The sequence below is a fragment of the Salmo salar genome, chromosome 20 (genome assembly GCF_965601325.2).
Source record: "Salmo salar chromosome 20, fSalSal1, whole genome shotgun sequence".
Lineage (NCBI taxonomy): Eukaryota > Metazoa > Chordata > Actinopteri > Salmoniformes > Salmonidae > Salmo > Salmo salar.
Genome location: NC_138310.1, coordinates 17,581,855 through 17,609,101, shown reverse-complemented (window position 1 = coordinate 17,609,101; position 27,247 = coordinate 17,581,855). Strand labels below are relative to the sequence as shown.

Here is a 27,247-nt window from a genome sequence, read left to right as displayed (position 1 = left end):
TAGTCAAAATTCCCAGGTCCTCTCTACCCTAGCCATCTCGCTTTCAACTGTAGGAGGGAACCATAAAATGTGACGGTATCAAACACGAGCTGAGTTGCATGAAACCAGCTGCAGCATCCATCTGCTCGTTACCAGGGTGAGACTCAACGTCAGAGAGCTTGCTGTGATTTCAGATAAAACACCGTGATTCAATCACAGAACACTTCTGTGCTGCAGGATCATTGAGCCAATAAACATTTTAAACATGAGTAAACACAGGAACTTAACAGTTCTCAAACAGCTAAGAAAATGGCCTTTGTATTTACTCTGGGCAAATAGACTCGTCGACCGTATGCTGAATAATCATGGCCTCAACAGTCTGCAAACCTGCTCTCTTTACTCTACCCACTATTTCATTGTAAATGGGATATGTGAATGTGTGTAGATGACGTACAAGTCAATAATTGAGCTAAATCAGATGTATTTCATATGTTATTGTGAATCAAGTAGTCACACTTGCTGCACTTACAGTACACATCCCTATAATGACACCTTCTGGTTAAAAGTGCAATTGCAAAAGATGTCTCTGGCTGCAACAAATATTTCACTAAATTAATAATGTATTCAACTTTTATAGCACTTTTCATTACAGACAGAATCTCAAAGTGCTTATTTGGAAAAATAAACAACAATAAGTAATTTAAAAATAAATATAGGCTACAGTAGCTATGTGTGAATACATTGAACAAACAGACAAGTCTATATTGATTTATTTTATTGTAAATTAAAAATATATTTAAGCTTTATTTTATGAGGGAGTCGACTGAGACCAAGGTCTCTTTTACAGATGAGCCCTGAATTAAATAATTAACACAAAATACACACAAAATACAAAATGCAAGCAGAAAGAAAAATATGGTCATAAAAAAAATAACACATTCATCAGTAATAAGGTCCTCAATCAGCTTTCTGAATTGCCCTAGAGGCACCAGAACATCACATTTAAGAACATTTTGAAGATTGTTCCACAGATAAGGTGCAAGAAAACTAAAAGCTGACGTGCCTAACAGTAGAGACCAAAATCATTTCCAGAGTTAACCATCCCTGAGACTGGGTGTGGTAACAAATGTATTTGGCTAAGGTGTATGTAAACTTCCGACTTCAACTGTAGGTTGATACACTGCTATGCTTCCATCTATAAAGACCTTTTTGTAAAAGTTCCACTGTACCTAACATCTTTACTAAACTTCAGACATATGAGTTACCACACCCAGTCAAGTTTACATACACCTTAGCCAAATACATTTAAACACAGTTTTCCACAATTCCTGACATTTAATCCGAGTACAAATTCCCTATCTTAGGTCAGTTAGGTTCACCACTTCATTTTAAGAATGTGAAATGTAGTAGAGAGAATGATGTATTTCAGCTTGTATTTCTTTCATCACATTCCCAGTGGGTCATAACTCTACATACCCTCAATTAGTATTTGGTAGCGTTGCCTTTAAATAGTTTAACGTGGGTCAAACATTTCAGGTAGCCTTCCACAAGCTTCCCACAATAAGTTGGGTGAGGGCTTTGTGATGGCCACTCCAATACCTTGACTTTGTTGTCCTTAAGCCATTTTGCAACAACTTTGGAAATATGCTTGGGGTCATTGTCCATTTGGACTTCCTGACTGATGTCTTGAGATGTTTCTTCAATATATCCACATCATTTTCCTTTTCATGATGCCATCTATTTTGTGAAGTGCACCAGTATAAACATACTTTTATGTCGATATAGGACTCGTTTTACTGTGGATATAGATACTTTTGTACCTGTTTCCTCCAGCATCTTCACAAGGTCCTTTGCTGTTGTTCTGGGATTGATTTGCACTTTTCGCACCAAAGTATGTTCATCTCTAGAAGACAGAACGCGTCTCCTTCCTGAGCGGTATGATGGCAGCGTGGTCCCATCGTGTTTATACTTGCGTACTATTGTTTGTACAGATGAACATGGTACCTTCAGGCATTTGGAAATTGCTCCCAAGGATGAACCAGACTTGTGGAGGTCTACAATTCTTTTTTCTGAGGTCTTGGCTGATTTTGGCTTTTGATTTTCCCATGATGTCAAGCAAAGAGGCACTTTGTTTGAAGGTAGGACTTGAAATACATCCACAGGTACACCTCTAATTGACTCAAATGATGTCAATTAGCCTATCAGAAGCTTCTAAAGCATGACATAATTTTCTGGAATTTTCCAAGCTGTTTAAAGGTACAGTCAACTTAGTGTATGTACACTTCTGACCCACTGGAATTGTGATACAGTGAATTATAAGTGAAATAATCTGTCTGTAAACAATTGGCTGACCTATACTCCCTGAACAAAATGGCTGACCTTCTATATTGACCTATACTCCCTGAACAAAATGGCTGACCTTTTATACTTTCATAGAACTAGACTGCTTAACCAGAGAGCTGTGGACGGCCATTTCTGTTTTACCCTTAGCTCTGATGGTTTTCCAAAATATATGTATTTTAAAGTTGTAGTTTATATTGTGTTGATGGTTTTCTTGTATGTGAATTGTGTCAAATAATTCCGCATCGGCTGCCATTGATACTTTGTAATGTCGAATTAATGTGTATTCCAATTCCTAATTGTATGAGCGAACTTTTTATGTAAACTCATGACATGAGATCCGGGTCGCTCGCGTAGTAGTACGGCTACTATTACTAGCTACCAGTAGGTGGCGCTACAATGCAAGCAACGTGTGTTTTGTTTTCTCGTTTTTCCCGTTTGCGGTCTCGAAGATGGTGAACGACGAATTGGGTAGAGTGAAATCAATCCGTCAGGGTGACCATGAGCGGTATGATGTTGATATCGTGAGCGCAAAAGGAGAAAGCTCCGTGGCTCTACAAGATGTCGACGTATGGCGTGGAAAGCTATGATTTTTAGAGTAGTGCTCCGGTTAAAGGTGTCATCTCGTGTCTTGTTGGACATAAGAGGCTGTGAGGTTAAAACGTTCCAGGAGTGGTAGACGCACGTCGCTTGAATCAAATGATAGATGGAAAGAAGGAGCAAAGCCCATTGGTTTTATTTAGTCCTTCGATGAAGTGGTTCACTCGAATTATTTAAAACGTGGGTATGTGAGGTATGCGGTCAGACCATATGTACAGTACAGATGCCGCTGCAGTGTTACAATTATAACAAGTTTGGACACGTGGCAAGTGTTTGTCGAAGTAATAAATAATGTATGTAGCAGTTGAGTCAAATGAAGCAGGTTGTGATTGTGATGGGAATCACGTTCCCGGAGTGCCCTGTAAGGATGAAGGAGGTCGCAGTAGCTAGGGTCAGGGCTATCCAGCAGGTCTCCTATGTGGAGGCAGTGAAAATAGCTGAAGGGGTGAGTAGAGATGATGGTAGTGGATGGCCCACAGTCTGCAGTGAATGCCATGCAGGAGAAGGATCCCGACACACTAACAGTGAAAAAGGTGGACTTAGTTGCGTTTTATAGCGCAAGTGATAAATTGCACTAGTCAAACGAATACAAAAATCTAAGTTAGACATCATTGTGAAGGCGGCAAATAGATTTCTGGATCTCCAGGACTATACAGCCGAAATGTTACAGGGACTATTGAATGAAGAGGTTCCATGAGCCTGTGTAGGGATCTGAAAATACATTGAAATCCGACCGAATGAGTAGTGTTTTTTATTTTATACAGGATAGTAGCCTGAATTTGGTTAGTGTTTTTGGTAATTAGTATGAATTTGTTAATCCAAAACATATATTTTGTTTTGGGGGTATGTTTTACTACCCCTTACAGTAGGTGGCGGCAATACACATTATGAGTGTAGTCTGCCAGTAAACATCAATGAAGAAGAAAAACCATATCAAGTGTTCTAGAGAAGTGGAAAGTTTGGTTTAGCGTTGGGAGCTAAACTAAAAATAGCTAGCTAGTTAACGTTACCTCTAACGATATATTCTCACAATGTTGTAATGGACGAAACTTGATTTCGCTTTTCCCCAGGTATCTAACGTTGATTAAATGTAGTGTCATGTCTAATGCATGCGTCTTTCCCAGACTGCCATATTCCTAGCAAGCTAGCGTTCTGTCATAGGTTAGACTATTAGCTAGCAGTTACAACGTTTCACCAATGCGTTTCTGCTAGCTATCTAGCGAATGTTACGTGAATTCGAATGCAATATAGCTAACGTTAGCTGCTTACAATGCGCCCTATCTTTTCTAGCAGCGCATGTTTACGATGATGTAGCTAACTAGCTAGCATAATCGTAAACATGTAAAGCTGACTGGCTAACTAGCTAGCACATGTCATCACACTAGTTAGCAATTTTAGCATCCAGTTAACATTACTGCCAACAGAGCTGTCAAATATACTGGTAACTAAAGTTTCTTCTTTTGTCTGTGGAGTTCTCTCTTCCAGTAATTTAGCTAGCTAACATGGGCCAACCGTATGTGCAGCTAACTTAGTCGGGCTAATCACCTCGTTGCCTACCTAGCTTCATTGCTTGTGTAAGATAAGTAGCATAGCAAGTGTCTAGCTAGCTAGTGTAACAATCAAGCATATAATTAGAAATATCAATCCATTCTCACTAATAGTACAGTAGCTATAATTGTTTTCTAGATGACCTCTTCCATGCCATGGTACTGACATCGGACAGAAGGTGCAGCCTGGCATGAGGATGACTGAGAATGGGGAGGACAGCAGCCCCTCTCAGCCTGATGGAGTGTTACCTCGTGGAGCTCCTGGTGGGAAGGATCCAGAAGGAGTTAGCAGTGACAAGAGGCCAGTGAACCTCCCCACAGAGGACAACAAACCCACCAAGCTCCTCGACACCCTGAAATTCCCTCAGGATGTACCAGACCAAAGCAGCAAGACCAGTCTCTACCAGCCGCGACCGCCCCCGCTGCCCAAGCCCCCTGCACTGTCGAAGGGAGGGAAGAGCGGTTCGATGGAGGAGGTGAGAAGCAGAAGACTTAAGCACAGCCAGGAGAGTCTGACTGACCCAGCTGAGACTGGTTCCTCCACAGACTCTCTTAAGGAGGACTCGACAGTTACAGGTGTGTTCACCTTGAGCGGTGCTGCCACCTTAAGGAATGGACAGGGCTCCATTGTTGGACCCCTCTTAACTCCTACAGGGTCCCCTGTCTTCAGAGCCAGGGGCCAGAGCCTCTCTGAGTACGAGAGGAGGCCCCACGACCACCACGGTGACCTAGCGGAGCAGCGGGGGAGGCCCTTCAAGGTACGCCTCTCTCCCTTACAGCCATCGGGTCCACTTCCTGCTCTGGAGCAGACCTTGGCGTCGGAGTCCTTAAGGACGGCTAATCGGATTGACAGGGATTGCGTGGATTATGGCATTGTGCCTGGGAGAGCTGGGCCGGAGAGGCTGCACCTGCACAGGAACCTGAGCGACAGCCGGCTTCTGGATAACATGGTGTTGGACAACACCTCTGTCAACTCCATGAAGTCCACCTTCAGTGTGTTGAACCCCATCAGACCCAGGGACGTCAGGAACAGGTAGGGCTACACGCCTCTCACTCATGATATCCTCTCCAGATTACTGAACAGATACGTCCTGCAGAAGCCTTCTCTACCTGTATTGGATACCATACCGGTATCAGAGTGCTATAAGTCTTGATAGCTTTCTGAAGGCATTGAAACTGTAATAGATGATCTAAATACAGTGTATAAAGTATCATTTGAATGTTTGATGCCGCTCTAAAATGAAGATGGGCTTAAGTGATGCTCCATTTCATTGACGCAATAATGCACTTCCAGTGATGTGGAACATGACATCTCATGATAAGAATTGAGGTGGGCCTTGAGTTAAATATATTCTGCATAAACTACAGACGGGCATTTGAGCTATTGTAACTTATTGTGAGCAGTCACGTTCACCATCAGTGAATTGTAACCAAGAAGTCTGTCCTGTAATTATTACTGTGGCACATCTGCAGCTAGGGCATTAGCATTGGTGTGTGCTCTAGCAACACTGGCTGCAGTTCTGCTTTAATGAAGGCCTCAGAGGCTTATGGTATGTAAGTGCTCACTCTGACAGAGGACATTTTCAGGTGTGAGTGTGTGAATCAACATAGCTTTTGCCACCATTCGGGGAGAAAAGATGGGTCTCAATACTCACGTTGTGCCTCAGCAAGGAGCTGTTCAAGGAATCGGGGGATTTATCTGAAATGTTTCAGACAGCTATCAGCTATGGAAGAAGCCTATGTTTTGAAATGTGCCTCAGCGCCAATAATACCCAGCGTTCTTTGAATTGTCTGTGTATTCTACTGAACTTGTGTAATGGAGCCTACCAGACATTTGAAATGGGTTTGGTTCAAAGTAGCCAAGAATACGAACTATTTGTTCGAGCAAGCAGGGAAAACAGTGCTGCATACCTCCGGTTATGAAGTGTTCATTTCCACATTGTGTTCCAGGAGTTTTCTGGAGGGCAGCGTGCTGGGCAGCGGTGCCCTTCTGGGCGCTGAGGAGCTGGACCGCTATTTCCCAGAGAGGAGAGTTGGCATCTACATAGCCACATGGAACATGCATGGAGAGAAGGTGGGGCCACTCCTACTGTTCAACATTAGGCCTAGAGCCTGAATATCTGTACGCAAGTTCTACACTCACTCTTTGATAAAAAAAAAAAGACCACTTCCGTATCATTTTCAGGGACTTCCGAACAACCTAGATGATCTGTTGCTCCCGACAGACTCTGAATTTGCACAAGACTTTTACGTCATCGGAGTCCAGGAGGGATGTCCAGACCGGTATAGGACGACTGTATGAGAGCATTTTGCATTATATCAATTGAGTCTTCAGCACTCTATGCTAATTGTGTGTGTGTGTGTGTGTGTGTCACAGGAGGGAATGGGAGATCCGTCTTCAGGAGACTCTGGGGCCGTACTACGTCATGCTCTACGCAGCCTCCCACGGGGTTCTCTACCTCACTGTGTTCGTCAGGAGGGACCTTATTTGGTTCTGCTCAGGTCCGTCCCAAATGGCTCTACTACAAGTTGTCGTTTTTTTTTCAGAGGAGAGTGAATCAGTCCTTTCCCATCAACAAATCTCAGAAGGCTGTCTCTAATTTAAATGTTGTAAGAGAGGTAACATAATAAGGTGATCTCTCTGGCTACCCACTGCACATTTTATGTGTACAGTACGTGATCTGATTTGGTCCCTGTAACCATCGCATCTCCTCCTAACAGAAGTGGAGCATGCCACGGTCACAACACGCATCATGTCTCAGATTAAAACCAAAGGAGCCGTGGGGATCGGCTTCACCTTCTTTGGCACTTCCTTCCTCTTCATCACCTCCCATTTTACCTGTGAGTGACACCTCTGTTGTTCAGGTGGTGATGCTATTACATGTCAATGTAAACAGGAAGTGGAAAGCCTTTTGGATACAGTCGCACTGCTAACTAGGTGATTTAATAAATGTCCTTATGTTCCAGCTGGAGATTCCAGAGTGTACGAGAGGATTCTGGACTACAACAAGATCGTTGAAGCACTTGCTCTCCCTAAAGTTCTTCCAGACACCAACCCTTACCGCTCCACATCCTGTAAGTACTCTTAAAGACAAGAGCTGTTTATTGCAGTACTACTACTATATTGATTGCAGTACTACTACTATATTGAAGTACTGCTGTCACATCTAGAAGAGCATCCTAATTATGTGAGGAGAAATGCTGTAGTTTCCCTCATGCAACAAGTACTCAATAAGTACATTGTTAATGTTACTGATAATGACTGTTTCATGTCTTTCAGCGGATGTGACAACACGGTTTGATGAGGTTTTTTGGTTTGGTGACTTTAACTTCCGCCTGAGTAAAGACCGTGTGGGGGTAGAGGCCCTTCTAAACCAGAACCAGGGTGTGGACATGGGCCCTCTTCTCCACCATGACCAACTCTCCAAGGAAATGAAGGATGGTACGTCTACATGGAACAACACCATTCTAACTAAGAACCAGAGGTTCAGGCAAATGTTACATGTATTAGATTGTGAACGATATCTCAATGTATTGTTACCATACTCACTGTGACAGATACTTGACAATAGAGTACCAATGTGTTATGCTCTGTTCTAGGTTCCATCTTTAAAGGCTTCCAGGAAGCACTGATTCAGTTCCTCCCCACCTACAAATTTGACGTTGGCTGTGACGTGTACGACACCACCTCCAAGCAGAGAACTCCCTCATACACAGTACGTGTCACCATTCAGTCATACCCTGTGTCATTCATACAAGCAAGCCTCTTTGCTTTATTATATAGGCTTGTTTTAAACACACACAAAAAAAGGAATGCTTTGTTTGACTGTTCCTCTGTGTGATCTAGGACAGAATACTGTTCAGGAACAGGCAGGTGGATGACATCAAAGTGATAAAGTACACCAGCTGTTCAATGATAAAGACGTCAGACCACCGGCCTGTCATCGGCATGTTCCAGGTCAAACTCCGTCCTGGAAGAGACAAGTGAGTCCCACCCCTGCCTTTCTTAGCTGTTGCAGCAGCAAGCTATTTGCAGCTTTCAGCTCCAACACTATTAACCTTTCTCGTAGTAATAGGTGGCCAAAAGTGCGATCAACGAAAAGCTCAAAATTTAGAACAGTTGGTTAACCCTTTATTTGTTCACGGTCTGGCGTGTTTCTCAGTATTCCTCTGGGAGCGGGCCAGTTTGACAGGAGTCTGTACCTGGAGGGCATCAGGAGGAGGATCACCAGAGAGCTGAAGAAGAGAGAAGCCACGAAGGACCAGGGCAACAGCACCATCTGCTCCATCTCCTGAACCTGGACCAGAATCACTCTTACCCAGCCATGAGGGACCAAAGTGAACCAGTCTTGTGTTTCTGCTTCCAGCCCAGTCTGTGGGAGAATCTGTTGGTTTTGTCCGAGGCCTTGCATCCACGCCTGCTTTTGAAAAAGGTTGAAGGTAATCGAGGATCAGAGTCGAGGTAACGTAGAAACAAATGTGCTTGTATGAAATGACTCTCGTTCTCCACTTGCGCGTCATCAGGCAAATTACGTTGACAGGGGAAGAATCCCCAAATAAATGCGTAAAGTGATAAAAACTAATTTAGCTAGTTGTGCAAGACATTTTCTAGATTAAAGTAGCGTATAGTTTTCAAATGTGTGCATACTTTACTCCTTTGAGAAAACAGCTGATTCAAAAGCAGTGTGGTGGATTTTAGAACACTAGCCCAGGATACTATTGTGCATCCTCTGCTGAAGTAGGTAATGAGCAGACTCCTCCGTTCGCCTACTAAGGAACTGACACTCTCCTCGACCACTTATCACTTTCCGGGTCAGGGAGGAGGGGACGGACTTTTTTCCCAATTGAGAATCTCCCTGTGAGTCATGGAAGTCACGTAGGCGGATCCATGAGCGCCCCCTATTGAGAGCTGTTGGAACTGTCACTCATGGTTTAGGGGGGCTGAAAAGCTGTGGGGCTGTTCTCGAAGACGGGACCTTGTTCAGACAGACTCCAGTCTGCAGACTCGGCAGTAAACTGGTCTATTTATACAGACCTTCTATAAACAAGACTGAACTGGGGAACCTGACATTGAAGATTGAAAGGTAATCAGTCACACATCCCCACCCGTGTGTGCTGGTTGGCTGATGTTGCTCTGAGTATACTGTACTTAATGGACAGGGCTCCTTTGTTGGTCCCCTCTTACTTTTGTACATTTATTTAACAAGCCAGGTTGATATGGTCCATATGTAATGTCACTTTTTTTTTACTTGGTGTACCTGTATTCAAAGGCCTTGTAAATGCATTTTCATCAAACAGCTATTAAGCAGTATAAAGCACTTTCTTTATACCAAACTTTTGGGGTGTTCTTGGATTTCCTCCAATAAAGAAAAAACGGACCCATGATTTCACAGAAATTGACTTATCAAATTTAAGGGGGGATTTCAGTTATTTTGATGTTGCTTGATGAACATACATTTCCTGCAAGTATGGTACTTATGAAATGAAGGCATGGTGGCTTTTCTGGCATTGTATAAAAACAGATGCGTGATTGATATTTGTGAAATATTTTGCTTACTAACATATTGTTTAATATCTCACATAATGGATACAGAACCATCTTTTGCAATGTTGATCGTGTTGGAGGGGTTGAACTCTGGTTCATTGCCTTAATGTTATGTTGTGACTAAATGAAATACACTCATGTAACTTAATCAAAAAAAATACTTTCCATGTACTGTATTGTGCTAACGAGGGGAAGAGAATTCATTGCATGAAGATCAATGGTTCTAGTGTAATGGTGAATCATGAGTTCTCGTTCACTTTAACGCTCAGGGCAAAGTGCCTGTGATCTTGTTTGTGATTTTCTCAGGACTCCATATCTGTGGGTCTTTTATAACACATGATTTGTGATGTAACATCACATAAGCTGTTTGGAGTGTTTATTTCTGTTTTATTTTGATTGTGAAACAAAAGTTTTTTTCTTCGGTCATCTGAAGTGGATATTAAATATCCCTCAAAGGAGAGTATAATCGCTTTATAAATGCTAATTGACTGTCCATTCATGGAAATTATTAATTTACCAGAATACAGATATACATATGGGTCATCACTTTCACTCAAAGACCCAGAGAAACCTTGGTTTGAAATAAAATGTAAGATTGTGGCAGTATTCTGAAACAAAGTGAAAAAGCTAAATATATTATTAAAATGTAGAGAAGACACATACCATTCCTCTACTATATAGCAATATAGTTTGGGAAATGAGAAATACATGTAAAGATTTCTCTCGCACCTGAAAGGATATCAGTACACACACAGTACTATATACATTGAGTGTACAACACATTTGGAACACCTGCTCATTTCATGACATACTGACCAGGTGAAAGCTATTATCACCTGTTAAATCTGCTTCAATCAGTCTAGAGATGAAGGGGAGGAGACAGGTTAAAGGATTCTTAAGCCTTGATACATGGATTGAGTATGTGTGCCATTCAGAGGGCGAATGGGCAAGACAAAATATTTAAGTGCCTTTGAACGGGGTGTGGTAGTAGGTGCCAGGTGTACCGGTTTGAGTGTGTCAAAAACTGCAATGCTGCTGGGGTTTTCCACACTCAACAGTTTCCAGTGTATCAAGAATGGTTCACCACTCAAAAGACATCCAGCCAAGTTGACAATTGTGGGAAGCATCCCTGTGGAACACTTTCAACACCTTGTAGGGGGGTGCAACTCAATTAGGATGGTGCTCCTAATATTTTGTACACTCTGTATACACAGATGTCAAAACAGTGATATAGTGGGTTGAATGAATGTAGCTTAGAATACTGACAATACTATAACTACACAGCATCATACAGTAGATCTGATTTGTCTGGTTAAGTGGAGATCAATGTGTACCTATCTTCAAGAAACAGAGCCTCAAGGTTGGTGACACCAATCCAAACATCTCATTATCTCTGCTGTACACAGGTGACCAACTTAGCCATATGTGTAAGGGACATTTTGACAGAAGTGCTTGCAGTTAGTCAGATACATCTCCCTTAGTATTGTCACCATCTGCTGAAGATGACAATGCCTTGGGTGAGACTCCAGCCTCTGAATAAAAAGTATGTCAAATTTAAGGAAGTATCGTGTTAATTGTGCAAACAGTGTAGTAGGACATTGCTAGGACATTCACACATACAGTGTAGTCCAGGGCCCGGTTTTCCAAAAGTATCTTAAGGCTTAAGTTCGTTAGAGCCTTTGTAGGAGCATCGTTAAATCTCTGAGCAGTTTCCCAAAACCCTTGTTAATAAAGTTGTATTTGAAAATGCACATTATTTACCGACGGCCTCAGACCACTTGTCGAACTAAGTGCGTCATTAGGTGCTTTTTTTGCACTTCCACGTCACTTCATGAACAGAACATCTACGCTAAACACAGAATCAACATGTTTATCTGTCTGTGACCACCGATAACCTCAGCAGCGCTGCCTTTCTTTTGATCCTATCACTATATCGACATGGTCCAACGATGGACTTCGTGAACGTTCTCTCTGTGTGGTGTTTTGGGAAACGCATGTTACATCTTCGGCTGTTATAGGAACGACGTATCGTTAACACTCATAAGCTGAAGTTCCATCGCTGTCGGGCAACCCAGGCCTATTTGCTATCCAACAGAAGGCTGGGAAACAGAGAATCACAACCCTTTATTTTCCTTTTTACCATGAAGGTAATTTGTAGGTCTCCCTCTACAGATCCAGCAATGTAACTCTCGAGCCATATTCATTCACACATACTTGGAATTAAACCCAAAAGCATGCAAACCATCCCAGCCAACGTGGGTCAGCTGGGATAGGGAACAGGAAATGAAAACTTCCCTCTGGCAAGAAAGTGTAGACACTCCAGGTATGCAGAGCAGGGTATATCTTCACCGATTAAAATGTTTTTAAAAATCCTCTCACTCAAAACTTTTCTTTTACAGTTGGAGATCAAAACATTAGTCCTCTCCCAGTGCTTAGCACAGCTCCGTTGAGAGAACAGTGTACCATACCGGTCAAAAGTTTCAGAACACCTACTCATTCAAGGGTTTTTCTTTTTACTATTTTCTACAATGTAGAATAATAGTGAAGACATCAAAACTATGAAATAACACATGGAATCATGTAGTAACCCAAAAATATATTTTATATTTGAGATTCTTCAGATAGCCACCCTTTGCCTTGACAGCTTTGCACATTCTCTCAACCAACTTCATGAGGTAGTCACCTGGAATGCATTTCAATTAACAGGTGTCCCTTAAAAGTCCATTTGTGGAATTTTTTCCTTCTTAATGCATTTTAGCCAATCAGTTGTGTTGTGACAAGGTAGGGGGGTATACAGAAGACAGCCCTATTTGGTAAAAGACCAAGTCCATATTATGGCACAAACAGTTCAATTAAGCAAAGAGAAATGACAGTCCATCATTACTTTAAGACATGAAAACCAGTCAACGCGGAACATTTGAAGAACTTCAAAAAGTTTATTCAAGTGCAGTCGCAAAAACCATCAAACGCTATATTGAAACTGGCTCTCATGAGGACCACCACAGGAAAGGAAGACCCAGAGTTACCCCTGCTGCAGAGGATAAGTTCATTAGAGTTACAAGACTCAGAAATTGCAGCCCAAATAAATGCTTCAGAGTTCAAGTAACAGACATCAACAGTTCAGAGGTGACCGTGAATCACACCGTCATGGTCAAATTGCTTCAAAGAAACCACTAGTAATGGACACCAATAAGAAGAGACTTGCTTGGGCCAAGAAACACGAGCAATGGACATTAGACCAGTGGAAATTTGTCCTTTGGTCTGTAGTCCAAATTTGAGATTTGTGTCTTTGTGACACGCCGTGTGGGTGAACGGATGATCTCCGCATGTGTGGTTCCCGCCTTGAAACATGGAGGAGGAGGTGTGATTGTGTGGGGGTGCTTTGCTGGTGACACTGTCTGTGATTTATTTAGAATTCAAGGCACACTTAACCAGCACGGCTACCACAGCATCCTGCAGCAATACACCATCCTCTCTGGTTTGCGCTTACTGGGACTATCATTTGTTTTTCAACAGGACAATGACCCAACACACCTTCAGGCTGTGTAAGGGCTATTTTACCAAGGAGAGTGATGAGTGCTGCCTCAGATGACCTGGCCTCCACAAACTCCCGACCTCAACCAAATTGAGATGGTTTGGGATGAGTTGGACCGCAGAGTGAAGGAAAAGCAGCCAATAAGTGCTGAGCATATGTGGGAACTCCTTCCAGACCGTTTAAAAAGCATTCCAGGTGAAGCTGGTTGAGAGAATGCCAAGTGTGCAAACCGGTCGTCCAGGCAAATGGCGGCAATTTTTTTAAAAAAAATTTTAAAACACTTTTTGGGTTATTACATGATTCCATATGTTTTACTTCATAGTTTTGATGTCTTCACTATTATTATACAATGTAGAAAACATTTTAAATAAAGAAAAACCCTTGAATGAGTAGGTGTTCTAAAACTTTTGACCGGTAGTGTAGGTCAGTGTCTAGTATATACATTGATGTCAGGGTAAACGCAGGGGGGGGGGGGGGTCTATCGGAAGAGGCGGTACATGCGAGGCAGGCGTCCGTCCTTGCTGGACAGGGCAGCTTGGATGTGCTCATAGGAGGGCATCTCAGTCAAGTCTCCTAGCGCTGCTACTGCTGGCTTGCTGCGCAGCATCTTGGTTGTGACCCTCTTGATATCGCTTGCTGTAATGTTACCTGGAAAGAGAAATGAGTGAAAAGTCAGCATAAAGAAGTAGCGATCTGCCATGACTTGTCATTTCCCTGCAGATTGTCAGACACCAATGTTTCATTCTGGGCTTGCTGATATCAATATCCACTATTATGACCCAGGGCACTACTACTCACTGATGAGGTCACACAGCTCATGTGGCAGCTTCCTCGTCCCTGTGGCTAGAACCTGTCGGCCGACATCTTCAAAGATAACCGGCCGCGACTCCAGGTTCATCATCAGCATGGACTTGAGCTGCGTCTTCGCTCTCGCCAACTCCATCTGAGCACAGAAAGAGAGATGCAACGTTTGGAAGTGCCCGTCAACGGACGCAAGTTCCAAGTTCAGAAAGTTTTGTCATTTTAAAAATGGCTTTTGTGACAAGCCTTACCTCTCCTGCTGTCCCGGCCATTTGAATAAACTCTCTGGTTATAATCTCCACCATTTCCCGAACCTTGACAAAGCAAGATGTTGTAATCAACAACTTTGGAATGGCAGCACTTTCACGTCAGAGAACACACATCATACAAAGTCAAATCCAGGGGCGGCAGATAGCCTAAAGGTTATTGGGCCAGTAACATAAGGATTCTAACTAGCAATCTCTGAGCCGACAAGGTGCAAAAAGGCCCTTGAGAAAGGCACTTAACCCTAACTGCGCCAGGCTCGCCATTGATAATGACAGAGCCTGGCCATGAACCCACTCCCCGAGGGTGTCTCAGGGAGAGTTGGTATGTGCAAAAAACACTTCCAATTCTCACACACTCCATGGCCAGTTTATTAGGTACACCACCCCATTCACAAAAATGGGTCGCTCCTACAAACAGTCATGTGGCCATGGGTTGCTATATAAAGGCAGAGCCCGGCATTGAGGCATTCAGTTACTGTTCAATTGAATGCTAGACGGGCAAAACGAGTGACCTAAGACACTGAGCGTGGTATGATCGGTGCCAGGCGCGCCAGTTCAATCATCTCAGAAACGGCCAGCCTCCTGGGCTTTTCATGCACGACACTGGACAATTGAGTGGAAAAATATAGCCTAGTCCAATGAATCCCAGTTGCTTGCTGTTGAGTCATGCTGATGGCAGTCAGGATTTGGCGTAAGAAGTATATGTCCATGGCCCCAGTCTGGTGGCAGTGGTGTAATGTGGGGAATGTTTTCCTGGCACATGTTAGGTCCCTTGATACCAATTGAGCAACTTGTCCATGCCCCGAAGAATTCAGGCTGTTCTGGAGGCAAAGGGGGGGTCCAACACAAAACTATATGGGTATACATTATAAACTGGCCACTGAGTGCATGTAAATGTGTGAAATTTGACCAATATAAGCCACCACCAAATTATTATTTATTATTTTAAAAGACATAAATCCATTTTATTTTTAACAAATATTATATTCCAAGCATATGGCAGCTTAGTATTAGCCCTTTAAACTACAGTGTAAATTCCTGCCCCTCCTAAATCCCCTCTCCCTACCTGTCTGGGGTCTGCACTGGCATGGATACACAGTAGGCCGCTGTCCTCGTAACTGTGATGGAATGAGGTGGCATTGTACATCCAATGATGCCTGTAGATTAAAAACAAAAACAATGAATTTAAAAAAATACAATCGTAATTACTTTCATTAGAATTGAGAAGGATGTATCCTGCTTACCTGTTGAGCACGTTCAGGTAAAGCCGAGTGAACATGCCTTTCCCAGGCCCCCCCGCTGAGAAGGACCCGCCTCCACCCATCATCATGTTGAGGACGGCAAATGGGATGAAGTCCTCCTCCTGTATCACAAAACATGTATATTAACATCCAGATACAGGATAGCCTAGATAGAGCCTGAGACAGTTCAAGCAAGTGGCCTTGAAATCCTCCACACCAACCAATCACAGTGAGCACCCACCAGGAACGAGCAGCTCTCCAGGCCAATCATGATGTGGGTGAGCTCAGGGATGGGAGTGGGGCCAAGGCTCACATCTGACATATCCTTATCCATCTGAAAGGATCAAAACAGAGATTTACATTCTGATTTAGTAAAATAAACAAGGACAACGTAAGGCAGGAAAGGGAACAATCTTCCTGGTCTTACCCTTACGATTCCACCAGTGTACTGTGCCACAGACAGGTCGACATTGGTAGGCGTACTGGCTCCCCATACTGGCTTCACATCCAGCAGATATTTCCTGGCGCAGGCCACCAGTTGTTCATGTTCGATGCCCACACCGGCTAGCACCATACGCTCTGCGCAGTAGTAGCTCCGCAGGTACGCGTGTAGCAGCTTCTTGTCGATCTTCTCCACGTTGTCTACTGGACAGAAGCGAGGCAACCCAACGGTGTTCCCCCGGTATGCTGCCTAGTTCACAGAGTAAGTGTTGTGAAACGTTATGTATCGTCATATGAATTTGTCCACAAATGGCGCAATTGATCTAGGCTCACTGCAGAGGTGGGGCCAAAGTGAATTAGTAACGGTGCAACAATAGACTTCATGCAGCTCAAGAGTGTTGTAATTTTGGAGTATCAATAAATAGCATGACTCACTGCGTGGATCATCTCTGTCAGCAAAGGTTCAGGGTCAGGCCTCATGTTCAGATCCTCCAGCTCAAAGCGCACTGCCATCCTAGTCATCTCAATCTCCTCATCTAGAAACCAGAAGCAGAGCCATCCCTGAAGAAAATATACTCCCACAAAAACGTTTACTAGTCTTACTTTCGTAGACAATTCAATTAAGTCAACATTTTCCCCCCAAATCATTGAAGGAGACGTCAAACATGATGACAGACCTGTCACTCAAAGTGTTGACTCACCTAGCAGGCGTGGCTGCAATACAGCATCAGAGAGCAGGCTGACTACCGTGTCCAGTCCCTTCACCTCGGCAGAGACGGCATACATGGTGGTGTCTCTGTGAATAAAACGTCAGGCGTCACACAAACTGACTGAAAAGCTTCATCCCCTTCCAAAGCAGTACAACACTGAAAGGGATAGAGTACCATGACTATAGTGTTAGCATATCTTTCCATCAGTCAGAGAGAAAACATACTGTGCCTGGACATTGAAGCCAAAGGAAATTATTCATACCTGGATGTTTGGCAGTCACAGATCCCTCCATGTTTTTCAAGTGTGAGAAGAATTTCATCTTTACTGCCATACTGGGCTGTGGACTGAAGATGCACATTGTACTTTCATCGTTTCCCATCAACAAAAACATGGCCATCAATTTGCTTATGCTACAACAGTGACAACACTGAGGCAAAACAGTGGAACATCTCTTGCACAAGCCGTCTCAAAGCAGATGACACTTACAGAAAAGGCCAGTTTCTCCAAAAAGTGTGCAATTCCACTGGGGTATTTTGTCTCATGTCTGGATCCTGAATTTACTAAAACTGGAAGGAGAGAAGAAGCAAATCATTCGGTCATACTTTATTGATTATACAGCAATGGAGACTTTCTGAAATAGAATAAGAAAAGATCAGTTATATTCAAATGCTGTAATAACTTACTTCCAACAGTGCAGAATTGACCAAACTTGTTTTGAGATGCTACTTTAAGGCCATTTTCCAAAGTAGTGATTTTAGTCTCGCATTGCTCATGCCCGTCAACGGACGCAAACACTGGTTTAGGGATCCCTGGTAACGGTGCAGAGAGTGAGATATTTGGATATCTGCTGCCACTGCTGTACTTTCTATATACTGCAATTCCAAACCTGTAAATGCAAAGATGTAAGGTTTAAATTTGCCTAATAAATCAGACTGTAATCCCAGACTTCTGCAATCCAGTCTGAATTAAAGGACTGCAAAAACATTTCCTTACAAGCCAAAATGATGAATAACATTACATTTCAACTTACATTTCTGCCTGAATAAGACAACTACAAGAGTAAGAAAAATATCCACAGGAAAGTATAATTTACCCGATGTTTTAGAACGTAAGTACTGCCGTTGAGATTACTATAACCTGACACATGCGCAAAACCATGTAAACACCTGCAAAACTTCAGTTAGTATACATGTGTTGCGTGCATCTACTTCCGTCTTGTGCACGTGCCTTAAACTTGGCATACATTACACAAAAACAAAAATCTTCACATTTTAGAATCGATTTGTCTGCATAATCTGGTCATCCTGAAGTCTGCGACTGGTGTGCTCATATTACACAAGTTTGCTCACATTGAGACATGTCTAGACCCATTCCGGTTTTATAACTTCCAGATGAGTCGTGGTGCCTGTGGCTTTAAGAAGGGTCATCATTACCCCTTCGTGCTTGTAGCCAAGCAACAGAGGACAAGTTGCACAGATCGCATTGTAGAAAAGATACGACAAAATGTCTAGCATGTCAGATTTTTATTTATTTATCTCGACCTAAAATGCGGATCGGGAGAGCGAAAGACCCATAATAGCACGTCTTTCTCCCGCTCACATTCTGCGACCTAAAACGTCTTACAATTATACAATTCACCTGCAATCCCAGAAATGTGTTGTGGGTCCCGAGTAGTTTAAAATCATGTAATGTCCAGCTTTAGTTGATAAGCAGACAAATCGGGATAGCCACACACAGAGATCCTCGTTTGAAGTCTGTTAATATTACTTTCCTGTGGATATTGTGTTTCACATTTCCACCCAAAACAGGACGAAATCACCAGACAGAGTAAATTCAAATTAGATGTATTCAACATTCTGACTTGTAGAGAACGTTTGGCGTTTTAGACCATACATGTTAGACGAGTGAGAAAACAAATGTCACATTAAGATTAGAAAGAGGCCAGGTTTAGGTTAGTGTATGGATTGCGGCAATCAACAACAGCATGTCTTGACAGTCAGGGGAACTGAAGTCACAACTAAGTACCAGATTCACCTTCCCACATGTTCTAGGTAGCACCTAGCCCAATATATAGTCTCAAGGAGCCTAACGTTACCGTTAGTCCATTAGGTCCAAGAACATTATAGGTAGACCGGCTCTGGTAGCCAAAACACCCGACTACTCAATCTTAACGCCAATCGATTCTCAATTGCGGTACAGTTGTAGAAACATACAGCCCTCTACTTTCATCACATCAAAATAATATAAAAATATACACTTACTGTACACTGTTCTAAGCGGTTTTAGTACTGTTGTAGCCAACAGGACAATGTCATGTGTAAATGCTAGGGATGTGCATCATTCCCTTTAAAGACCACTCAAAACGTGTATAGAGATACATGAGCTCTGATAAAAATAATTTTAAAAAAAATCAGGAACCATACGTTTTAGTTTGAAACCATTCGGTGCGATTCAGTTTGATTAGAGAACTAATCAATGCGATTTGGTCCGATGATCTAACGTTTGTTGCATTAAGGCTGTGAAAGGAAGGAAAATCATTAAAAACTTCAGCCACTCAAGCCATAGACTTCACTCAGTTTCTGCACGGCAAGCGGTACATGAAGTCTGACACCAACAGGCTCCTGAATAGCTTATATCACCAAGCCATAAGTCTGCTAAATAGCTAGCACGTGACATTAAAGCTTGAAACTTAAACCATTTTTTAATTCTAAATTAGAATCTGCTGTTTATGGATCTCAGGAGCTGGGCCTCTCTGAGCTGGATCTGTCTGCACTGACTGTGCAAGTGTAAATGATATATACAGTTGAAGTCGGAAGTTTACATAAACTTAGGTTGGAGTCATTAAAAAAACTCGTTTTTCAACCACTCCACAAATTTCTTGAAAACAAACTATAGTTTTGGCAAGTCGGTTAGGACATCTACTTTGTGCATGACAAGTCATTTTTTTAAGAATTGTTTACAGATTATTTCACTGTATCACAATTCCAGTGGGTCAGAAGTTTACATACACTAAGTTGACTGTGCCTTTAAACAGCTTGGAAAATTCCAGAAAATTATGTCATGGCTTTAGAAGCTTTTGATACAAACAATAGTACGCAAGTATAAACACCATGGGACAATGCAGCCGTCATACCACTCAGGAAGGAGACGCGTTCTGTCTCCTAGAGATGAACGTACTTTGGTGCGAAAAGTGCAAATCAATCCCAGAACAACAGCAAAGGACCTTGTGAAGATGCTGGAGGAAACAGGTACAAAAGTATCTATATCCACAGTAAAACGAGTCCTATATCGACATAACCTGAATGGCCGCTCAGCAAGGAAGAAGCCACTGCTCCAAAACCACCATAAAAAAGCCAGACTACAGTTTGCAACTGCACATGGGGACAAAGATCGTACTTTTTGGAGAAATGTCCTCTGGTCTGATGAAACAAAAATAGAACTGTTTGGCAATAATGACCATTGTTATGTTTGGAGGAAAAGGGGGATGCTTGCAAGCCGAAGAACACCATCCCAAACGTGAAGAACAGGGGTGGCAGCATCATGTTGTGGGGGTGCTTTACTGCAGGAGGGACTGGTGCACTTCACAATATAGATGGCATCATGAGGATATATTGAAGCAACATCTCAAGACATCAGTCAGGAAGTTAAAGCTTGGTCGCAGATGAATCTAACAAATAGACAATGACCCCAAGCATACTTCCAAAGTTGTGGCAAAATGGCTTAAGGACAACCAAGTCAAGGTATTGGAGTGGCCATCACAAAGCCCTGACCTCAATCCTATAGAAAATTTGTGAGCAGAACTGAAAAAGCGTGTGCGAGCAAGGAGGCCTACAAACCTGACTCAGTTACACCAGCTCGGTCAGGAGGAATGGGCCAAAATTCACCCAACTTATTGTGGGAAATTTGTGGAAGGCTACCCAAAACGTTTGACCCAAGTTAAACAATTTAAAGGCAATGCTACCAAATACTAATTGAGTGTATGTAAACTTCTGACCCACTGGGAATGTGATGAAAGAAATAAAAGCTGAAATAAATCATTTCCCCAACTATTATTCTGACATTTCACATTCTTAAAATAAAGTGGTAATCCTCACTGACCTAAGACAGGGAATTTGTACTCTGATTAAATGTCAGGAATTGCGAAAAACTGAGTTTAAATGTATTTGGCTAAGGCGTATGTAAACTTCTGACTTCAACTGTATCTATGGTGTGTGTGTGTGAATGTTGCATGTTAATGCTGTATGTACACTGTAGGCACATGGGCCATGAGGGAGACTTGGCATCTACCACCCAACTACCAATATCAGATTTGGGGAGTGGGGCGCAATGTAGCCTGTTTTTTGTCCCCCCACTTCTGAAATAACCGTCACCCACTAATTAACGTATCATTTTTGCAGATTAAGTGTTTGGGCTAGTAACGTATCAATATTTACAGTTTACAAATTAGCTATGACATCGCCAATGAACTATAGCACAACTTCGGATTTCACCCCACCTCAAAATCGAATGGTTTTGACCGTTTGGAAGTTTAGGGAGCTCCTTTTCTCCTGCTTTGGCCATGCAGTGTGCCTCGCAAAGTGATTGCTGTCATCGTTATGAAATGATCAACTTTAGCCTGTATAGCTTTACACTTATTGTTTAAATCAGTGCGCAGTTTGACTAGGATAGTAATATTGCCTGGAGTTGTTCTTGTTCAGCATGCAAAACAAATATCAACAGTTACATGTTCCGTGGACCAGTTGTATCTTAAAGGCGCTGCATGGTCAATCCGTTGTCTGCATTGGCCGTGCAGCGTTTACAGTGATGTGGCCTGTGCAGAAGTCAGGGCATTCATACTTGTTGCGTTTTGCAGAGCAGCGCAGAGCTGTTGTATAGGAATTTGTCAGGGAAGTGAGTTAGTGTTTATACAGGACCTCCCGCCCTCACCTACCGTCAACCAATCAAGTCAATGCAGAACTATACGGAGCTCTCTACATTGTTAAAAAAAATTGAGAGGCTCACTGCGATGCGGTACGGAGCTCAATTTGGTCTCTGCGTGCCTCCATCGTTTTTGATAACTTCATTTTATGTGATATCAGAGCTCCAGTCAGCCCACACTAGTCTCCCCTCAACTCCATCGTAGAGTTGAGTTGAGATATTTGGAGACTATATGCATGCTTCTGTTTTCCGTAAACATAGAAATGTAGTTCTCGGCCTACCGAGTGGCACAGCGGTCTAAGGCTCTGCATCGCAGTGCTTGAGGCGTCACTACAGACCCGGGTTCGATCCCAGGCTATGTCAGAACCAGCCGTGACCGAGAGTCCCATAGGGCGGCGCACAATTGGCCCAGTCATCCAGGGGGGCTTTTCTTGGATCAACGCACTCTAGCGAGTCATGACTCGACCTTCAGATATCACAAAACTGGGGAGAAAATGGGGGTAAAATACAAAAAATTATAAAAATAAAATGTAATTCTCATTGAAAGTATGTCTACGAAGCAGTATATGTTTTGTGTTGCTATTTCTATGCTTCCTGTTCTTACTTTTCGTTTATGCATCTTTTACTATCGGTTTTGTACACCAGCTTCAAACAGCGCGAAATACAATATTTTTGGTTATGGAAAATATTTCAGTGGTTTAGATGGTACAATGATTCTCTACACTATACTTGATTGTTTTGTTAGATTAACTGAAAATAGGCGAACTATTATAATTTTGCAGTCAGGAAATAACCGAGCAATTATAGTGGACCTTTAAAACTTCCCCGGCCAGAAGATACCTTTAGAGTCTATTGACAATAGTAACAGTTAGCGTATAAAAATGGGCTAGGTAGCACCATATGCTAACTATTGATGATGCCAAAGTGTGTTTGTCCAGAAATCCAAGTTGCCAGTGATAGTGTACGTCAGCTACCTAGCTAACGTCAGCTACCTAGTTAGCAAGCTAAAGAGGAAATCACGACTGCACTCACATGCATATAACGCTACTGTCAATAATGCTATTCGTTCGCAGCCGATTTAAGAAGAAAAATAGTTTTCCACAACATTGTTTTGTTTGACTTAATCTATTAGTTACACAGCTTGCTTGCGCGCTAGCTGATCACGGAAATACAAATTTCAGTAAAGTCAGTTCAAATGCTCTAAGATAAACGTGAATATAAAATATTACAGTATTTTATTTTTACAAGTACTAAACTGTGAATATTACCTCTGAACACGGCCCCAACTTCTACAATGCGACATGTGCGCCGCCATCTTGAATTCTCTGTGACCACTAATTCACCCGGATGCTATTTCAAAACACTTTATTTTCCTTCTTATTGTTCTTCCTCCTTGTCTTCTTCTTCGATGAGGTTTAACGGCTGTTGGCATTCAATAAATGTTGCTTTACCGCCACCTACTAGACTGGAGGACCAATCCCTTATACTTTGCTTGGAAAAATTTAAATAAAAAAAAACATCAAACACATAACTTACAAAAAAATAACACCACCATACTTAATTGTTCTTAATTGACTTACCGTGTTAATATAAAACATTTAGTCCTACCTCAGGCCAACAACCTGAAAGGATGGGACACCACCACTTAACACACCCTACAACTCACACACCCAAATACCGCTCTCCAAATACCTCTCTGCAGCAGCTACCACAACCTCAATTATCCCTGCAGTACAGTTGATAACCATTGTTATAAATGCTAAAAATGCAATCTTACTGAAACATATATCACTAGGATTTTTAGTAGATCTGTACCAGTATGGTGAACCCTTGGATTTAATAACTGGTTGGCAGCAATAACCTCAACCAAATGTGTTCTGTAGTGCGGTTAGACCTGCACAACGGTCAGGAGGAATTTTGGACCATTCCTCTTTACAAAACTGTTTCAGTTCAGCAATATTCTTGGGATGTCTGGTGTGAACTGTTCTCTTGAGGTCATACCACAGCATCTCAATCGGGTTGAGGTCAGGACTCTGACTGGGCCACTCTAGAAGGCATATTTTCTTCTGTTGAAGCCATTCTGTTGTTGATTTACTTCTGTGTTTTAGGTCGTTGTCCTGATGTATCACCCAACTTCTGTTGAGCTTCAATTGGCAGACAGATAGCCTAACATTCTCTTGCAAAATGTCTTGATAAACTGGGGAATTATTTTTTCTGTCGATGATAGCAAGCTGTCCAGGCCCTGAGGCAGCAAAGCAGCCCTAAACCATGATGCTCCCTCCACCATACTTTACAGTTGGGATGAGGTTGGATGTTGGTATGCTGTGTCTTTTTTTCTCCACACATAGTGTTGTCTGTTCCTTCCAAACAACTCAACTGTAGTTTAATCTGTCCACAGAATATTTTGCCAGTAGCGCTGTGGAGCATCCAGGTGCATTTTTGCAAACTATAGATGTGCAGCAAAGTTTTTTTGGACAGCAGTGGCTTCTTCCGTAGTGTCCTCCCATGAACACCATTCTTGTTTTACTGTTTTACGTATTGTAGACTTGTCAACAGAGAAGTCAGCATGTTTCAGAGATTTCTGTAAGTCTTTAGCTGACACTCTAGGATTCTTCTTAACCTCATTGAGCATTCTGCGCTGTGCTCTTGCAGTCATCTTTGCAGGAATGCCACTCCTAGGGAGAGTAGCAACAGTGCTGAACTTTCTCCATTTATAGACAATTTGTCTTACCATGGACTGATGAACATAAAATCTTTTAGAGATACTTTTGTAACCCTTTCCAGCTTTATGCAAGTCAACAATTCTTAATCTTAGGTCTTCTGAGATCTCTTTTATTCGAGGCATGGTTCACATCAGGCAATACTTCTTGTGAATAGCAAACTCAGATTTTGTGAGTGTTTTTTATAGAGCAAGTCAGCTCTAACCAACATCTCCAATCTCGTCTCATTGATTGGACTCCAGGTTAGCTGACTCCTGACTCCAATTAGCTTTTGGAGAAGTCATTAGCCTAGGGTTTCACACTTTTTCCAACCTACGCTGTGAATGTTTAAATGATGTATTCAATATAGACAAGAAAAATACAATACTTTGTGTGTTATTAGTTTAAGCACACTATGTGCAACACTATTTGCAACTATGTGCAACATAGCTCAGGCAGTAGGAAGCTCTCTCATCCATTTACATGCAGATGTTACAGTCTTATAAATGCTCTACAACAAAGCTTTCTTAGTATCCAACAAGCTTTCTTTACCCTTATCCTTGTTCTGAACACCTCCAAAACAAAGGTTATGTGGTTTGGTAGGAAGAATGCACCTCTCCCCACAGGTGTGATTACTATCTCTGAGGGTTTAGCGCTTGAGGTCGTCACCTCATACAAGTACTTGGGACTATGGCTAGACGATGCACTGTCCTTCTCTCAGCACATCAAAGCTGCATGCTAAAGTTAAATCTAAACTTGGTTTCCTCTATCGTAATCGCTCCTCTTTCACCCCAGCTGCCAAACTAACCCTGATTCAGATGACCATCCTACCCATGCTAGATTACAGAGACATCATTTATAGATCGGCAGGTAAGGGTGCTCTCGAGCGGCTAGATGTTCTTTACCATTCGGCCATCAGATTTGCCACCAATGCTCCTTATAGGACACATCACTGCACTCTATACTCTTCTGTAAACTGGTCATCTCTGTATACCCATCGCAAGACCGACTGGTTGATGCTTATTTATAAAACCCTCTTAGGCCTCACTCACCCCTATCTGAGATATCTACTGCAGCCCTCATTCTCCAGATACAACACCCACTCTGCCGGTCACATTCTGTTAACGGCCCCCAAAGCACACACATCCCTGGGTCGCTCCTCTTTTCAGTTTGCTGCAGCTATCAACTGGAACGAGCTGCAACAAACACTCAAACTGGACAGTTTTATCTAAATCTGTTCATTCATGGACACTCTTACTGACAGTTGTGGCTACTTTGTGTGATGTATTGTTGTCTCTACCTTCTTGCCCTTTGTGCTGTTGACTTTGCCCAAAAATGTTTGTACCATGTTTTTGTGTTGCTACCATGTTTTGTTGCTACCATGTTGTTGTCATGTTGTGTTTCTACCATGCTGTGTTGTCATGTTTTTCTGTTATGTTGTTGTCTTAGTCTCTCTTTATGTAGTGTTTATGTAGTCTCTCTTGTTGTGATGTGTGTTTTGTCCTATATTTATATTGTATTTAAAAAATATATATTTTTATCCCAGGTCCCCGTCCCCGCAGGAGGGCTTTTACCTTTTGGTAGGCCGTCATTGTAAATAAGAATTTATTCCTAAATGACTTGTCTAGTTAAATAAAAAACTATATATATATTTTTTTGTTGTCTATTGTTGTGACTTAGATGAATATCAGATCAAATTTGATGACCAATTTATGCAGAAATCCAGGTAACTCCAAAGGGTTCACATGCTTTTTCTTGCCACTGTATATGGGCAGAAAGCTTACGTTCTTGTTAATCTAACTACAATGTCCAATTTACAGTAGCTATTACATAAATAAATACCATGCTATTGTTTGAGGATAGTGCACAACAACAAAACACAATTATCACGGCAACTGGTTTGATACATTCACCTCCAAAGGTAAAAAATGTACTTACATTCAGTAATCTTGGTCTGACTCCTGCAGACTTCATGCAAAATATTGTGTAGTGAGGTAATTCTTCACTGTATCAGTCTGAAACTTTGAACACACTGCTGCCATCTTGTGGACAAAATCTAAAGGCCACCTAGGCTTTTATCTTAAAACCTGTTAGGGCTAGGGGGCAGTATTTGCACAGCCGGATAAAAAAACGTACCCGATTTAATCTGGTTACTACTCCTGCCCAGTAACTAGAATATGCATATAATTGTTTGATTTGGATAGAAAACACCCTAAAGTTTCTAAAACTGTTTGAATGGTGTCTGTGAGTATAACAGAACTCATATGGCAGTCAAAACCCTGAGACAAATCCTGACAGGAAACTGAAATCTGATGTGTGGATATCACTTCAAACATTTGCCATTGAAACACACAGGGGCTTGCGATTCATTTAGCACTTCCTATGGCTTCCACTAGATGTCCCCAGTCTTTACAAAGTGGTTTGAGCCTCCTACCATCAAAATTGACTGAAAGAGAGGATGTTTACCTTGGTCACAGGGGATGGGCCATTACCATTGTGACGTCGGCGCCCATGGGTACTCTCCCTTTTCGAAACGTTTTGAAAGACAATGCAACCGTCCCAATGTAATATTATTGAAGCCCTGGTTGAAAAAACCCCTAAAGATTTATGTTATACAATGTTTGA

The 27,247-nt window shown here is 42.2% G+C and overlaps 2 protein-coding genes across 2 annotated transcripts; one reads left to right on the top strand and one right to left on the bottom strand.

The window, feature by feature from the left end:
- Positions 1 to 2,757: 2,757 nt before the first annotated feature.
- Positions 2,758 to 11,569, top strand: LOC106580015 (phosphatidylinositol polyphosphate 5-phosphatase type IV). The gene is made up of 11 exons (XM_014160550.3): positions 2,758 to 3,989; positions 4,606 to 5,499; positions 6,417 to 6,540; positions 6,652 to 6,749; positions 6,844 to 6,968; positions 7,188 to 7,307; positions 7,434 to 7,541; positions 7,747 to 7,908; positions 8,067 to 8,182; positions 8,314 to 8,450; positions 8,630 to 11,569. Exons 2-11 carry the CDS (start codon positions 4,658 to 4,660, stop codon positions 8,760 to 8,762), a joined length of 1,965 nt encoding a protein of 654 aa, XP_014016025.1. The 5' UTR covers positions 2,758 to 3,989; positions 4,606 to 4,657; the 3' UTR covers positions 8,763 to 11,569.
- Positions 11,570 to 12,116: 547 nt separating this feature from the next.
- Positions 12,117 to 23,327, bottom strand: LOC106580017 (mitochondrial-processing peptidase subunit alpha). Its single transcript, XM_014160558.3, has 13 exons — positions 23,192 to 23,327; positions 17,690 to 17,892; positions 17,493 to 17,572; positions 17,268 to 17,350; positions 16,997 to 17,091; positions 16,731 to 16,831; positions 16,282 to 16,545; positions 16,096 to 16,188; positions 15,858 to 15,976; positions 15,680 to 15,770; positions 14,599 to 14,661; positions 14,345 to 14,489; positions 12,117 to 14,194 (listed from the first exon to the last, which is right to left on the bottom strand). The coding sequence occupies exons 1-13, from the start codon at positions 23,236 to 23,238 to the stop codon at positions 14,025 to 14,027; spliced, it is 1,554 nt and encodes a 517-aa protein (XP_014016033.1). The 5' UTR covers positions 23,239 to 23,327; the 3' UTR covers positions 12,117 to 14,024.
- Between the last annotated feature and the right edge of the window lie 3,920 nt (positions 23,328 to 27,247).

Bases quoted from the DNA above. Each gene is read 5' to 3' on its own strand.
- LOC106580015 (XM_014160550.3), top strand. From the start codon at position 4,658: ATGAGGATGACTGAGAATGGGGAGGACAGCAGCCCCTCTCAGCCTGAT. The intron at 6,750-6,843 runs GTATAGGACGAC...TGTGTGTCACAG, and splicing joins CAGGAGGGATGTCCAGACCG to GAGGGAATGGGAGATCCGTC. The intron at 8,451-8,629 runs GTGAGTCCCACC...CGTGTTTCTCAG, and splicing joins CTCCGTCCTGGAAGAGACAA to TATTCCTCTGGGAGCGGGCC.
- LOC106580017 (XM_014160558.3), bottom strand. From the start codon at position 23,238: ATGGCGGCGCACATGTCGCATTGTAGAAGTTGGGGCCGTGTTCAGAG. The intron at 17,351-17,492 runs GTAAGTGTCATC...GTGCATCTTCAG, and splicing joins TGGAGAAACTGGCCTTTTCT to TCCACAGCCCAGTATGGCAG. The intron at 16,546-16,730 runs GTGAGTCATGCT...TCTGTGAACTAG, and splicing joins TGACAGAGATGATCCACGCA to GCAGCATACCGGGGGAACAC.